The 16,790-nt window shown below is 42.6% G+C and overlaps 1 protein-coding gene across 2 annotated transcripts; it reads right to left on the bottom strand.

Annotated features, from left to right (window-relative positions):
- Positions 1-246: 246 nt before the first annotated feature.
- LOC109895698 (annexin A1-like) lies at positions 247-9,805 on the bottom strand. Of its 2 annotated transcripts, none has more exons than XM_031830300.1 (13): positions 9,675-9,805; positions 8,995-9,080; positions 8,283-8,373; positions 5,901-5,995; positions 5,615-5,728; positions 5,158-5,248; positions 4,994-5,073; positions 4,846-4,902; positions 4,635-4,728; positions 3,837-3,932; positions 1,793-1,851; positions 1,349-1,471; positions 247-986 (listed from the first exon to the last, which is right to left on the bottom strand). In XM_031830300.1, exons 2-13 carry the CDS (start codon positions 9,052-9,054, stop codon positions 927-929), a joined length of 1,020 nt encoding a protein of 339 aa, XP_031686160.1. In that variant the 5' UTR covers positions 9,055-9,080; positions 9,675-9,805; the 3' UTR covers positions 247-926. The 2 variants fall into 2 exon arrangements, with proteins under 2 accessions (XP_031686160.1, XP_031686161.1); XM_031830301.1 differs by having other exon boundaries at positions 383-986; positions 8,995-9,066; positions 9,675-9,800.
- Positions 9,806-16,790: the final 6,985 nt, after the last annotated feature.

Raw genomic sequence — 16,790 nt, 5'->3', positions numbered from 1 at the left:
TTAGGCAAGTCAGTTAAGAACAACTTCTTATTTTCAATGACAACCTAGGAACAGTGGGTTAACTGCCTGTTCAGGGGCAGAAGGACAGCTTTGTACCTTGTTAGCTCGGGGATTTGAACTTGCAACCTTTCGGTAACTAGACCAATGCTCTAACCACTAGGCTACCCTGGACATGGAATGGGATTAATGGAACGAAGTCAAACGTGGTTTCCATATGTTTGATACCATTTTCTTTATTCTATTACAGCCTTAACAATGAGCCCATCCTCCAATAGCTCCTCCCACCAGCCTCCTCTGCCTTATATGTAGCATAGCTGAAGTCTCACATGACCATCCTTCCAAATCCCGTCTAGCTACTGTAGATTTAATACAATGAAGTCCATTTAAAATTGAGGGCGAGATCCTTCATTTGTATTAATTACACATACCATGTCTGGCTGTGTTTTACAACTGAGTCTTTTGTGAATATATTTCATGACAGGTCTTAAGGGGTTCATTGTTGGCGGGTCATTCTCAAATTAGACCTCATGGGCTTGAGGCAAACATGCAAACATGCAATGTTGGATAGAATAAAAAATATACACACAGATCAATAAAGACAATTTGAAGCAACATAAAAAGCTGTATTTGCACGAAGGACCAGTTATCCAGGCCACTGCATATTCTTGCCACACAAATGGCGTCTGGTATATTCCACTATAGATCCTAGAGTCGGCTGTAGCTTGGCTAAATATATGTCAATGTTGCTTACCATGTTTACTGTGCTCATTGCTGTTAGCAAGTAGAGAAAATACATCATGACTGCCATTTCACAGTTGTCATGAACCATAATATTTTGCATTTGGGAGTGGAACATTTGTGTACATTATTCTCCATTGGCACTCATGCACTGTGGTAATTGGCTCCAGGTGAGATCTGAGAGAAAGTTAGTTGTCACTTCCACACAGGGCCAGTAGGATCTTCTCATAGTCTCCCTTGGTGTCATCCTAAGGAGGTAAGAGACAGAGCACAGAGTTACTCTGTAAAATGTAAAGGTCAATCATGTTTAGACATGTCACACCATTATAACATTTTAGTTCAATTATTTTCAGATGCCATATTTCCCAAATGGTTTGTCTTTTGTCCAGATGCCGATTGGACCTAGTAATCAGAATGCCTTATACAATGTGATGCATTACTTAACTCGGAGGGGGTGGTGTCAGTTCCCCAGACCCCGATTAAGTCTAGTCCTGGATATAAAACATTCTCAATCTGTTTAATTAGATTTTTAGTCCAGTACTATGCTTAATCTGGGAAAACAGTAACTTGTCTTTTATTGCCACTAAAGAAAGTGGAGATGTTTGCTCACCAGAATTTCCTGGGAGAGGGTTTTCCCAAACGTCTTCTTGTACTCCTGTTTAATCCGGGCCAGGTCGACTTCAGACCTGCTCACCATGACCCGGGTCAGAATATTGGTCCTGGTTCCTTTACCCTGGGGTATGGCACAGACACACAAACTGAAGATGTATAACCGGATAGTGGAAGCTCCTTAGCCTGAATCCAGATCTGTTTGTGCTGTCTTGTACAGTATGTGCATAACCAGTGTTCTTGTGTAGATTGTCACATCTTATAACAGGGTCATATTCATTAAGCAGAAAATGGACTGAAACAGGGAAGAACTACCAGGATTTGTCCAATAAGAAATGCAAATTTTCTTTAAAAATATATCTTTCTTGTGTACCCTAATGATCAGGACCCAGGGCAACCTCTCAACTGGTACATAAAACCTAACAATGTTTACCAGTTAACACACCTTCATTGCCAAGTTGAGCTTCTCAGCAAAGAAAACCGGCTTGCTTCCAGCACACTTCACTGAAAGACAGAAAAGAAAAATAGTCAGGTGACAGCATCGACAAGAAGGGGCATTCTCCAAAGCTGTCTCGAGGTGTGTGTGTGTGTGTGCGCGTGTGTGTGTGTGTGGGGGGGGGGGGGGGGTACAATCAAATGTTATTTGTCACATGCTTTGTAAACAACAGGTGTAGACTAATAGTGAAATGCTTACTAACGGCCCTTCCCAATAACGCAGAGAGAGAAATTTAATTTTAAAAACCAGGAATAAATACATAATGAGTAACAATAACTTGGGTATATACACGGGGTACCAATACCAAGTCGATGTGCAGGGGTACTAGGTAGTCGAGGTAAATATGTACATATAGGCAACAGGATAGGTAATAAACAGTAGCAGTGTAGGTGATGAGTCAAAAGAGTTAGTGCAAAAAAGGGTCAATGCAGATAGTCCGGGTAGCTATTTGGTTAACTATTTAGCAGTTTTATGGCTTGGGGTTAGAAGCTGTAGAGGCTCCTGTTGGTTCCAGACTTGGAGCATTGGTACCGCTTTCCATGTGGAAGCAGAGAGAACAGTCTATGACTTGGGTGTCTGAAGTCTTTGACAATTTGTAGAGCCTTCCTCTGACAACTCTTTGTAAAGAGGTCCTGGATGGCAGGGACCTCGGGCCCCAGTGATGTACTGGGCCGTACGCACTACTCCTTGTAGCGCCTTGCGGTTGGATGCCAAGCAGTTGCCACACCAAGTGGTGATGCAGCCAGTCAAGATATGGTGCAGCTGTAGAACTTTTTGAGGATATGAGAGCCCATGCCAAATCTTTTCAGCCTCGTGAGGGGTGGAAGCGGTGTTGTCGTGCCTTCTTTACGATTGTGTTAATCTGTGTGGACCATTTGAATTCCTTAGTGATGTGGACACTGAGGAATTTAAGCTCTCAACCTTCCCCACTACAGCCCTGTTGATTTAGATAGGGGGTGTGCTCGGTCCTCCTGTTTCCTGTAGTCCACGGTCAGTTCCTTTGTCTTGCTGATGTTAAGGGAGAGGTTGTTGTTCTGGCACCATACTGCCAGGTCCCTGACCTCCTCCCTATAGGCTGTTTCTTCATGTAGGTTATCGGGCCTACCAACGTCGTAAAGTCTGCAAAGTTAATGATGGTGTTGGAGTCGTGTGCGGTCATGTAGTCGTGGGTGAACAGGGAGTACATGAGGGAACTATGCATGCCCCCACGATGAGGGTGTGTTGCTGCCTACCCTCTCCACCTGGAGGTGGCCGGTCCGGAAGTTCAGGATCCAGGGTACTGAGCTTAGTGATGAGCTTGGTGTTGAATGCTGAGCTATAGCTGCTGAACAGCATTCTTACATAGGTATTCCTCTTGTCCAGATGGGAGAGGGCAGTGTGGAGAGCAGTAGAGATTGAGTCATCTGTGGATCTGTTGAGGTGGTATGAGGATTGGAGTGGGTCTTGGGTGTCTGGGATGGTGGTGATGTGAGCCATGACCAGCCTTGCAAAGCATTTCATGGCTACAGATGCCGTTTAGACAGGTTACCTTGGTGTTCTTGGGCAGAGGGACTATGTTGGTCTGCTTGAAACATGCAGGTATTACATACTGGGTCAGGGAGAGGTTGAAAATGTCAGATAAGACACTTGCCAGCTGGTACCATGGTATTTTCTTAAATCAGACATAGTGCTCCATTGTCCTCACACAAAACAAAACAGGCATTTGCAATCAATAATTGGATAATATGAATATGCCTTGGGTAATGTGCCATCACATCTATTTATTTAAAAAAGTGATGATTGTTTTAGTCTCGAGAGACTAATGTTATTTTGCTCAGTGTGGCCTTATTTGAATGAAGAAAATGGAGCCATGGTGTAATGTTACAGGACTAAGGACTAGTGAAGGGTGTGATGCAGCAGAAGACATGGATTGAGGGTGAATGCACAGATTATTTGAGGACATTGGAACATTTGTGCAACGTTACTAAGCTTGGTCCTGGCTGTGCTCTCTCACCTACGGCAGTCAGACAGTTCTCAATGTCTCCCTTCAGTTCCAGGTCAATAGCCTTTGCCACATCCACCTTACTGTACTTGGAGTACCTCTCAAACGCTGAGAGAAAGAGAGAGTGGGAAAGGATTATGTACTTAAAATGATTATACAGTATCAACCATGTGTGTTTGCACATGCAGTGTATGAAAAAGGAAAAAGCCCCCACACACACACATCTAGATTCTATTAGTATTTGTGGTGCGTTGACCAAAAGTAACATTCTATGATTAAAAAAGAAGGTCCACACTCAGGTATTCGCAGTGAAAAAATGTATGAAGTGTCTAAAATAAATTCTGGACAAATGTTGCTTTGCCCGACTTCATCAAAATGTGCGGTGTTCAAATTGAATATATGTCCTCGCAGTCCTCCAAAATATGTTCCGATCTATCACGTTTAGAATTTGATGCTCCCTGACTGTTATGCTTTTGTTTCAATGACTGTTAGTCCCTTCACTCTGTCCAGCTTACTATGAATGTAGGTCCATTATCATTGGTACACAGTTTCGATTTGGTTTTAGTCATTTAAAATGTTGACTAAATATGTAAAATAACGCCCCCACCACCAAAGCACCCGCAGGCCGGATTGAATGTGCTCGTGGGCCGCATGTTTGACACCCCTGGTCTAATTGGTGACAAAAACAAATCACACTATAGGGTTATGACATAATGAACAGGTGGTGAGATAAGAAATAGTGTAAGCTTATTGGGCAATGTCTTCTTTACCAAATGTGTGTATACATGTGCAGTTTGTGTGTATATTCACTTTGGCGGAGCTGAGGAGCACTTCTGGAGGTCAGAATGTCAATGAAGACAGAGCAGTCTGTTCCCTTCCTCTTCTCTCCAGCCTCATACAGGGCCTAGACAGATACAGTAGGCACGGGCATCACACACACAGGGTTCACATTACACATCGACTCTTTGCGGTGCCCAACCTTGATTCTGACACACATTCACTCTCTTCCTCTCCTCCATACCCTGGCATCACTGTCAGCAAGTTCCTGGTTCACCATGGTGTCCTCATTCCTAGTAGCCTACAGTATGCGAGTGAGAGAGAGGGGGAGTGTTAATTGTGCCAAACTATGTATCTTTAAACATGTTTAAACAAACTGTAAATAAACACACCTTGCAGAGCGAGAGCAGAGCATTCCTGAAGTCTGCGCTTGTGTCAGATTTGATGTCATCCTCTAGCTCCTTTTTGTTTTCTAGCAAAGAAAATGCCATGATTGGTTAATTGTAAATATCACACACAGGACATTTACATACATATTTACATATTGCTGACACACCTCCCTTATAGACTTTCTTTAACTCTCTGATCTCCTTATTGGTCCTGGAGGCCAGAATCTCAACCAGAGTATCCTCATCTGTGTCCAATCCCTGAGAGAGGGGAGTCGAGAGGGGAGGGGTGTGAACAGTCAACAAGGACAAAAGGGTCAGGTCACATCAGTCGTAAAGCTAAGAAAAGTTCAGGATCGGATAACACAAACAGAAAGTGCAGGGCAGTGTTAATTATGCCCCAAACACAAAACATGGAGGGACTACCTGCACTTGTTCAATAATAGCTCATTCGAGTCTACCGCTATATCAGACACCACACCCACTGCACATCATGAAAACTAAAGTACAGTAGATCCTCGTCAGCACCATCTCCTCACATATTAAAACAGTCCCACCAGTTGTAAAAGTCCCACCTTTTGCCTCTATTCTGAGTTATAGTGAGTGACTAGGTGCGTGCATGTTTACATTCATGGCCTGTTTGAGCTGTTGGGCGTCATACTGGGCTGGCGTCTTGAGCAGAGCCAGAACCACATCCTCCAGGTCTCCCTTTAGGGCTGACTTCAGGGCAGTCTCCAGAGGCTGCAGAGAGATGGGTGACACACTCTTCCACAGTCATACACAAGTGTGTGTTTGCACGTGTTGCATCATTCCATCTGTCCTAAAGTGCAAACTCCACCCACCCGCCGCCAGCCGCACATGCTAAACCAAACACAACTAGTGTGTTGGTAAGTGTGCATGTGTCACATCTTACCTTGCCTTTAGCCTTCTCATAGGTAGCTTTGATCTGCTGTCTCTGGGCGTTGCTCCTCCTCACCAGCACATCAATGATGGTGTTCTCATCCACACCTACATCACAAGATGGAGGGACTTGTTCAATAAGAAACACTGTTGCGTATTTTGCCTAATCCATGAGCCCTCATCTGTTTTTTTAATAATACGTGTGACCCCGGCCTTACGGTGAGGCAACCCTGACTACTCAATACCACAGATAACTGTGTGGCTCAGTTGGAAGAGCATAGCAGTCGCTACGCCAGGGATGTGTGTTCTATTCCCACAGAAGACCAGAAAGGGGGAATAAAGTTTGAAAATGTATGCAACGTTGAATAATAAATGGTAAAACTAAAATAACAGAATATCTTCTGTATGCAATGTCTTATTAAAGAATATCTACAATGGTCTTTATGTTTTGATACACAGTGATAATTTGCTCATCTAGGCCCATAATATTGGGTCAAATGGCATATGATTCATTATAGCATAATCAATTAATGTATTAAACTAATGGTTTAGTTTAAAAATAGACATAAAAGCACTGAAGCTCATTTCGAAAGCTTCTATATTGCAATAGTCTATTACACACCACAGAAATATTATGAATTTTACACAGCAAACTACGATTCCCAGAGTGCATTTCACTTCCCATGGTGCAATGCTCCACCCAGGGCTGCTGGCTGTAGTAGTCAAAATATATTGCTGTCAAGTTAAGAATGCATTTCACATGACTTTTGGGTTGTAATCATATATTACAATGCTCACATGAATGCCATGCTGAATATATGTTCATGTTATTGTTACTCAAATGATTCCAATTTAGTTGCTAGTAGACTAACGTTACAATGTAAAAGTCGTGTTTAATATAGTTTTTTTTAATGTTGTTTTGGAACTAAACCTCCCTTCCACTGCAATGCTTTGTAAGACCTTTTTCTTAGTTGTTTCAGTAGGCTGGCCCTCATCTGCTCTGTAAGCAAAGTCTTCCAATAGTTTGCTTCTGCAGACAGTTTTGTCAACAAACTGCAGGCGTGGAGGTATGATGTTTCTGTTATAAGTAGCCATGCTGTCAGCATTTTCTCTTTCCCCCTTGTTTTCTTCTCAAAAGTGGCTCACACTCTGTCAGCTGCATGCGCAAGTAGCCTGGTTAGCTACTGCCCCCTTGAGAAGTTTCAGACAAATTACAAGATGGAAAATCCTTATATAACGTGAGACACATTTGACAGTACTGAAAGTAACAAACATTCTAGTACCAAACTAGTATCGAAAAAGTCCCGAAGTGTTGGTATAATGTCCAACACTACACACATGATCAATTGAAGAATTGAAGTAATGATGGATGGTGCTAAATACAAGGAAATTCTTGAGGGAACCTGTCTTCATGAGATTTGAGACTGGGGCGGAGGTTCACCTTCCCGCATGAACCCATCCAAAATGAAGGAGCTGGAGCAGTTTTGCCTTGAAGAATGGGCATAAATCCCAGTGGCTAGAGGTGCCAAGCTTATAGAGACATACCCCAAGAGACTTACAGCTGTAATTGCTACAAAAGGTGTCTCTACAAAGTATTGACTTTGGGGGGTGAATAGTTATGTATGCTCAAGTTTTCTGTTTTTTTTATGTCTTATTTCTTGTTAGTTTCACAATATTTTACACAATATAATACCCCCCCCCCAAAAAAAAATATATTTTAATTCCAGGTTGTAAGGCAACAAAATAGCAAAAATGCCAAGTGGGGTGAATACTTTCGCAAGCCACTGTAGTACGCAACCCAGACTTGCCAAAAGCCCTGAGTGATGTCAACTTTCATGTAGGAATCAGGTCCTTTTCAAACCTGTTTCATCGGAACACAACTACACTGAAATCCTTTCAAGAGGCTCTGCAGTGAATTCAATGTGACAAGATCAATTGCATATTCAAATTAGACACGTCATTTCTTCATTCACTTCCAAGGGGAGGTTTATAGCTCAGCTCAATGAAGTTGAGATCCATCTTGCAACAGCACAGTCCATCAAAGGCTAAATCTCCCATATCTATAGGCTCTTATCTGAGAATGTGGGCTCCTCCTTTAATCCTTTGAAAATAATCTGGGAAAGGACCTTTGTCTGACTAACAGTGATGAATTATGGGTGGATGGTTGCGACAGGGTATACTGCTCCTCTCTAACATGAAAATTAAAGAATCGAATTACACATTTTTGTACATATTATATTATACTCCAGTGAGACTCTATAGAATGAATAGTTTAAAATACTTTCAATTTAAGAAAAAAAGTTTCCTGGTACGGGGACCTCCTGTCTACTTTCACCCGTAGCTATGTATCACACACATGTACTTTGTTGAGTACATGCGTGTATGTCAATCTCACCCTTGGCCTTGATGGCCTTATCCAAGATGAGTACATCCCTATCGACATTGAAATCTGGGTCAGGAGTCACAGTCCCCTGACTGGGTAAGGTCTGAGGAAGAGACAGAGAGAGAGAGAACACTTAGCTGCCATGCAGTTAATTAATGAATACCTTCACACAATCCAGAACAATAGTATAGAAGCAAAGGAAGGAACAGCACATACAAAGATGTGTACAAAATATGATAACAGGAGGAAAAAGCAGGTTTCAACAGTTTCTGAAGGGAAGGGCTCCTACTCCTGAATTCCTTCTATGAGTCACAAGATTTTGTATCTCAGACTCTTTCTTTATCCTCAACAGCCATCACTCTTCTCTGTCCAACCCCCCCGTCCTGTCTATCCGGCTGAATGTACAAACACCACCTGGTAAGTTTTTACACACATTTCAATATTTTTTAACATTTTGTATTTAACCTTTATTTAACCAGGCAAGTCAGTTAAGAACAAATTCTTATTTACGATGACGGCCTACACCAGCCAAACCCGGACGTAGCTGGGCCCAATTGTGCCCTGCCCTATGGGACTCCCAATCACGGCCATTTCTGATACAACCTGGATTCTAACAAGGGTGTCTGTAGTGCTCTGCACTACTCGGGAGCCCATGAAATACCACAAGAAGGGAAAAAAGAGCAGATTTGAGGCGTTCCCTCTAGAAAGTGGAACAGAACCCTACCGAGTCATCGGGCTGGCCCAGATAGAAGATCTGCTTGAAGAAGTCTGCGATGAAGGACATGGTGGCACGGGTCTGAAGAGAGAGGACTAGGGGGATTCAATAATAACCACAGTATTAATAACATCCTTTGTATTGAACACCAAGGCCTTTTGCATTTCTGAGTGTTAAATGGAGGGATGAAAGGCTCTTTCTTTGTTTCCAGAATATGCTACAGTACAAGACCAGGGCACCATATTTGGTCAAATTACATTTTAGTAGACTCACCCCCAACACAACCTCATTTAAAGTGGTTCAAACATTTTGTTATTTTCCTATCACTGCCACTTACATAGGATAATCATAATTAAATAGAGTAAAATTAAACATGTCTAGAACAAGGGGATATAATTCCTGTTTATGATGCTGCACAGATTATTTATTTAACTTTAACCGTTTCATCACTTTTTCTCAATTAGTTCACAATGGTTCTCAAGGCATGACAGGATCAGCTACATAAAATAATTAATCAAAATAATAATGAAATGTCACTACTACGTCCAGTCACACACACATATGCTAAAGTTCCTTGGTAACTGGGCTGTATTTAGAATGTAGGCTATTCATACAGTGGGAAGTTTAGTTTCCCAGTTTAACAAGGTTCAAACTCCCGAAAAATAGAGAAATTAACAAATGACTGTTACCTAGGTTCGCCGGTGCTCAATTTCCAGGAGTAGGTTCAATGAAGGGACTGGGAAACTTCTTCAGACTGAGTTTGCAGGGGCATTGTGAAGTTGCGCTCATGTATTATATAGCTACACAATAAATCCCACCTAGCAATCGTGCATCCCACACTTGCTCTATGCTACCATTTGATTGGCACTTGCCATTTGATTGGCACCCATGGTGGTGAAAGTGCATGGTGATCTTGATGCTCGTTTCTAATAAATATCAAGGGTCTTATTCTGGTGACATGATGATCGATGCTTGACTGCCATTTGACAAATACAAATATTCTCGCTCTTATCAATAATAGTCTCATCATGTAGACTATCCTACAGGCACAGCCTACCCCGTATGCACCACACAGAACGCACTGCAACTGCCTCTGCAATGCAATGCTATGAAAGCCAATCCCTTACAAAAAACAGTGTTGAAACTGCAGTAAAGTGCAGTAACTGCAATCGACTGTGAAATGTTGGAAACATGAATTGCAGGTTAACTGCAGCGTACTGCAGTTGAGCTGCAGTTATACTGCACTGTCACTGCAGTAACACTGAAAAAAGTTTTTGAAAATTATTCTGACCCTTTGACTTTTTCAACATTTTGTTACCTTACAGCCTTATTCTAACATGGATTAAATCGTTTTCCCCCCAAATAATTCTACTAACAAAACACTATAATGACAAAGCAAAAACAGGTTTTTAGACATTTTAGTAAATGTATAAAAAAAGAAGAAATATCACATTTACATTAATCAGTATTCAGTACTGTTGAAGCACCTTTGGCAGCGTTTACAGCCTCGAGTCTTCTTCGGTATGACGCTACAAGCTTGGCACACCTGTATTTGGGGATTTTCTCCCATTTTTCTCTGCAGATCCTCTCAAGCTCTGTCAGGCTGGATGGGGAGTGTCGCTGCATAGCTATTTTCAGGTCTCTTCAGAGATGTTCGATCGGGTTCAAGTCTAGGCTCTGGCTGGGTCACTCAAGGACATTCAGAGACTTGTCCCGAAGCCACTCCAGCGTTGTCTTGGCTGTGTGCCATTGCCCTGTTGGAAGGTGAACCATCGCCCTCGCTCTAGAGTAGGTTTTCATCAAGGATCTCTCTGTACTTTGCTTTGTTCATCTTTCTCTCGATCATGACTAGTCTCATAGCCCCTGCCGCTAAAAAACATCCCCACAGCATGATGCTGCCACCACCATGCTTCACAGTAGGGATGGTGTCAGGTTTACTTCAGGCATTTAAATAACGTTCCTGTGTGTTAACTCTTGGGCTGCTTTATTCCCCTCTAACCGGGGGCGATGTCAGTTGGTCATAAAACCAGTAAAATACGTAGAGCCAGGTCACTCTCTTTCAGAAATGTAGCCATTGTTACTTGAAGAATATAACCTAGAAATACTTAATGAGCTTAGTTCAACTGTCTTGCCTTTCAACAAACACTGTCAAGCTTTAGAACATGGTTAAACTATCATTTTGATTTCATGGATGGTCAGGTCTTGCATTCATAGCTCTGTCTATGAATTTGAAAGTGGATACATTTATCCAGCCCCATCCTTCAGCTGTTTCCCAAAGAAGTGGTTTTATTGTTGTTTGAATCCCAGATTCAAATCTTTTTAGATTGCCCCTTTAACGGAAAGAGATATTTTCAAAAAATGTAATTGGACAGAATATGGGGCACACCACCCCATGCCCATAAGCAAAAACTCAATTAACATTTTATTATTACTGCATCCTCACTTTTGTAACTGCAGTAGGCTAGTGCAGGGCCACCACGCCCCACCGAACAACACATGCAAGCACCCACATATAAAGGGGGTTCTACAGTAACTAGTCATAAGTATAGTGATGATCCTTCTTGTAATTTCTAGTTGTTTGGATCCTTGGTGAGGAGTGTTGTGTAAATTCTACACATTAAAGGGAAAGCAAGAGAGACTGCAAGTTTCCTCAAACAACAAAGTTCTTTATTAGTAAGATTTGCGAAAATGGAGCTGGTTAGCGGAGACACAAAAGGGTGCACAGCTAAGAGCCCATGAACACATTCAGACTCTGTCATTTATAGCCATCCTCAGTGTCTGTCTTTGCCAGATAACCTACAGCTGGCAAAGATACATATGTCCTTATATGGTCACTTATGTTAGAGTTTCGCTAAGCATGTCATAGTCATCTCATACCTTGAGAAAACAGGAACCGTATCCCAGATAGGAACACTTGAAACGGGTCAGACTGCAGAAGTCTGCAGAAACCAGTCGTCCCCCGCTATCTCACAGCTAAGATTAACAATAGAATCAGATTTATTCTCATATAAATCTTTAAGCATGCTATGTCAAAGTAATTGAGTATGCACAACATTTCTCCCATAGGAGGTACGTTAATATCGTAATAGACTAGAATAACTTTCTTTTTCCATGCAAGGGAATTTCTTTTTGGAGATAGGGAGGTCATGAGGTCATGACTGATGTTCACAAGATGGCGCTGACAGAGATGGTCTCCTCGCTTCAGGTCCTTAGGAAATATGCAGTTATTATTTTTTTAAATGTATTATTTAATGTATTATTTCTTACATGTTAGCACAGGATATCTCAAGTGTTATTACATACAGCCGGGAAGAACTATTGGATATAAAAGCGATGACAACTTACCAATATTACGACCAGGAATACGTCTTTCCCGAAGTGGATCCTTTGTTCGGACCTCCACCCTGGACATGGGATCTTATCCCAGAGGCCGACCCAAAACAACACTGTCGCCACAGGAGAGACAGACAGAGCGGCCTGCTGGTCAGACTCAGAAAGCGAGCACACCATCCACATATAGCATATTACTCTCCAATGTCCGATCTCTAGATAACAAGGTGGACGAAATCAGAGCTTGAGTTGCCTTCCAGAGAGACATCAGAGATTGCAACATTCTCTGTTTCACAGTAACATGGCTCACTTGGGATACGTTGTCAAAGTCGGTACAGCCACCCGGTTTCTTCATGCATCGCGCCAACAGAAACAAACATCTCTCTCGTAAGAAGAAGGGCGGGGGTGTATGACTCATGGTGTAATCACAACAACATACAGGAACTTAAGTCGTTTTTTCACCTGACCTAGATGCCGACCGCAATATCTTCCAAGAGAATTCTCTTCGATTATAGTCACAGCCGTGTATATCCCCCCAAGCAGATACCTCGTCAGCCCTGAAAGCGTTTCACTGGACTCTATGTAAACTGGAAACCATACATCCTGAGGCTGCATTTATTGTAGGCAGGGATTTTAACAGAGCTAATCTGAGAACGAGACTTCCTAAATTCTATCAGTATATCGAATGCGTGACACGGGCTGCTAGCATTCTGGATCATTGCTACTCTAACTTCCGCGATGCATACAAAGCCCTCCCACGCCCTGCCTTCGGCAAATCTGACCATGACTCCATTTTGTTGCTCCCAGCCTATAGACAGAAACTAAAACAGGAAACGCCCATGCTAAGATTTGTTCAACACTGGTCGACCAATCGGATCCCACACTTCAGGATTGTTTCAATCACATGGATTGGGATATGTTCCGGATAGCCTCAGACAACAACATTGATGTATACGCTGACTCGGTGAGCGAGTTTATTAGCAAGTGCATCGGAGATGTCGTACCCACTGTGACTATTAAAACATTTTCTAACCAGAAACCATGGATTGATGGCAGCATTCACACAAAACTGAAAGCGTGAACCACCGCTTTCAATCATGGCAAGGTGACTGGAAACATGACCAAATACAAACAGTGCAGCTATTCCCTCCGCAAAGCAATCAAACAAGCAAAGCATCAGTATAGAGACAGAGTAGAGTCGCAATTCAACGGCTCAAATACGAGACGTTTGTGGCATTGTCTACAGTCAATCACGGATTACAAAATGAAAACCAGCCCCGTCGCCGACATCGACATCTTGCTCCCAGACAAATTAAACAACTTCTTTGCTCGCTTTGACGACAATACAGTGCCATTGACACGGCCCGGTACCAAAGCCTGTGGGCTCTCCTTCTCTGTGGCCAACATGAGTAAAACATTTAAACGTGTTAACCCTAGCAGGGCTACCGGCCCAGACGGCATCCCTAGCCGCGTCCTCAGAGCATGCTCAGACCAGCTGGCTGGTATGTTTACTGATATATATTCAATAAATCCCTATCCAAGTCTGTTGTCCCCACATGCTTCAAGATGGCCACCATTGTTCCTGTTCCCAGGAAAGCTAAGGTAACTGAACTAAATGACTATCGCCCCATTGCACTCACTTCTATCATCATGAAGTGCTTTGAGAGACTAGTCAAGGAGCAAATCACCTCCACCCTACCTGATACCCTAGACCCATTCCAATTTGCTTAATACCCCAATAGGCAAACTACCTACAACCCCCGATGTCACAGGAAGGCCAAAAATATATTTTTTCATTTTATTTACCTTTATTCAACTAGGCAAGTCAGTTAAGAACAAATTCTTTCTTTCCATTTTTATTTTCAATTACGGATACAGCTCAGCCTTTTCTCAGTTTACTGGTCACGATAACAACACCCACAAGTAGCACGCGCTCCAGAAGGAATATCTAACTGGTCATCCCCAAAGCCAACACCTCCTTTGGCCGCCTTTCCTTCCAGTTCTCCGCTGCCAGTGACTGGAACGAATTGCAAAAATCGCTGAAGCTGGAGACTCTCATATTTCCATCACTAACTTTAAACATCAGCTAACCGGCTAACCAATCGCTGAGCAGCTAACCGATCGCTGCAGCTGTACATAGCACATCTGTAAATAGCACCACCAATCTACCTACCTCATCCCCATATTGTTTTTATTTACTTTTTTGCTCTTTTGCACACCAGTATTTCTACCTGCACATCACCATCTGCTCATCTATCACTCCAGTTTTACTTTGCTACTATGGCCTTACCTCCTCACGCCATTTGCACACACTGTATATTGACTTTCTTTTTTTCCTATTGTGTTATTGACTGTACGCTTGTTTATCCCATGTGTAATTCTGTGTTTGTATCGCACTGCTTTGCTTTATCTTGGCCAGGTCGCAGTTGTGAATGAGAACTTGTTCTCAACTAGCCTACCTGGTTAAATAAAGGTGAAATAGAACAAAAACAGCCTTGTTCAGGTGCTGAACCTCAGATTGTTGCCTTGTCAGCTCAGGGATTTAATCTTGCAACCTTTCAGTTACTATTCCAATGCTCTAACCACTAGGCTACCTATCATCAAGAAAAACAACCACCCGAGCCACTGCCTGTCCACCCCGCTATCATCCAGAAGGTGAGGTCAGTACAGGTGCATCAAAGCTGGGACTGAGAGACTGAAAAACAGATTATTTCTCAATGCCATCAGACTGTTAAATGCCATCACTAACATAGAGATGCTGCTGCCAACATACAGACTCAAATCTCTGGCCACTTTAATAGATGGACTGAATAAAGGTATCACTAGTCACTTTAAATATCCCCATTTTAATAATGTTTACATATCCTACATGGCCATCGCTCATCTATATATTTATATGTACATATTCTTATTCATACCTTTACATTTGTGTGTATAAGGTAGTTGTTGTGAATTTGTTAGATTACTTATGAGATATTACTGCATTGTCAGAACTACAAGCACAAGCATTTCGCTACACTCACATTAACATCTGCTAAACATGTGTAAGTGACCAATACAACTTCGTAGACAGCACGTGTAGATTAACAGGGAAAACTTACTTACGGGTTATTTTCCAATAATGCAGAGTTAAAGCTAAGACACACAAAAAAAATTGAAATAGTGAATAACGAATACAAATAACAAGTAAAAATAACATGGGTACACTCGTGTTGTCTTTATGAGGACATTACTTTTGTACTAAACCTTGTGCTAAACCTTACTTTTGTACTAAAATATATATATTTTTCTCCCCAATTTTGTGGTATCCAATTGGTAGTAGTTAGTCTTCTCTCATCGCTGCAACTCCCTTACAGACTCAGGAGATGCAAAGGTCTAGAACCATGCATCCCCAGAAACACAACCCAACCACACTGCTTCTTGACACAACACACATCCAACCCAGAAGCCAGCAGCACCAATGTGTCAGCCATACACCATACACCTGGCAACCTGGTCGGCATGCACTGCACCTGGCCCGCCACAGAAGTCACTAGTGCGCGAGGAGACAAGGATATCTCTGCCGGCCAAACCCTCCCTGACCCGGATGACACTGGGCCAAATGTGCGTCGCCCCATTGACCTCCCGGGTGCAGCCAGCTGCGACAGAGCCTGGGATCAAACCCAGAATCTCTGGTGGCACAGCTAGCACTGCGATGCAGTGCCTTAGACCACTGCGCCACCCGGGAGGCCAAATAGCCATCTTTAAATCTGGGCATTGGGCTTGAGTTATGTTCTTTAACAAACTCATATAATATAGAAAAGTTTGTGCGCCTTAACAAGAGGCCTGTCCTGTTTTGTGTGTGTAGAATGACCCCATGATGTCTGGGCACTCAGCCAAGAATATGACAGAAACTGACTGGTTCCTCTTGATCCTAGACAGGGCAAAGTGTTATATTCTGCACACTGGAGATAGAGCTATTGTTCTGTTTTGGAGCCTTTTTCTGGGCGAAAGGTTCATGTTTTTATGTGTGTATGTGACCAGTACAACCATACATCAATATGGGCTGACAGTCAGAGGCGCTTGCTTGCCCAACTTGGGGGAACTGTGGAGCTACGGTTAGAGGAAGTATGTCTGGTTCCTGTCATTCAGGCCCCTGTGGTCCTCACTCAGTTGCGACAGACTCACACACACACACAGACACATACTTTGGGTCAAGTGTTTTGCAGATGCTTGCATGGGGTAGCTTGACTATATAAATGTTCCTGTATGTTCTGTACAGAAGGCTCTCACACTATCTCACCTGCGGGAGTGGGGCGACACGCCTCCTTATAATACGTTTTTTTTTAAATGACACCTTGATTGATTATTGATTTTGCCTCTCCTCATGATTAGTTAATGGTAGAATTTCCACCACACGTTCAACATGGGAAATAGTTTGCAAACGTTGGCTAACATTTTTCCATTTGTTTTATGTTAGCCGCGACCGTTCACTA

The sequence above is a fragment of the Oncorhynchus kisutch genome, linkage group LG8 (assembly GCF_002021735.2).
Source record: "Oncorhynchus kisutch isolate 150728-3 linkage group LG8, Okis_V2, whole genome shotgun sequence".
Lineage (NCBI taxonomy): Eukaryota > Metazoa > Chordata > Actinopteri > Salmoniformes > Salmonidae > Oncorhynchus > Oncorhynchus kisutch.
This window is presented reverse-complemented; position numbering and strand designations above follow the sequence as displayed.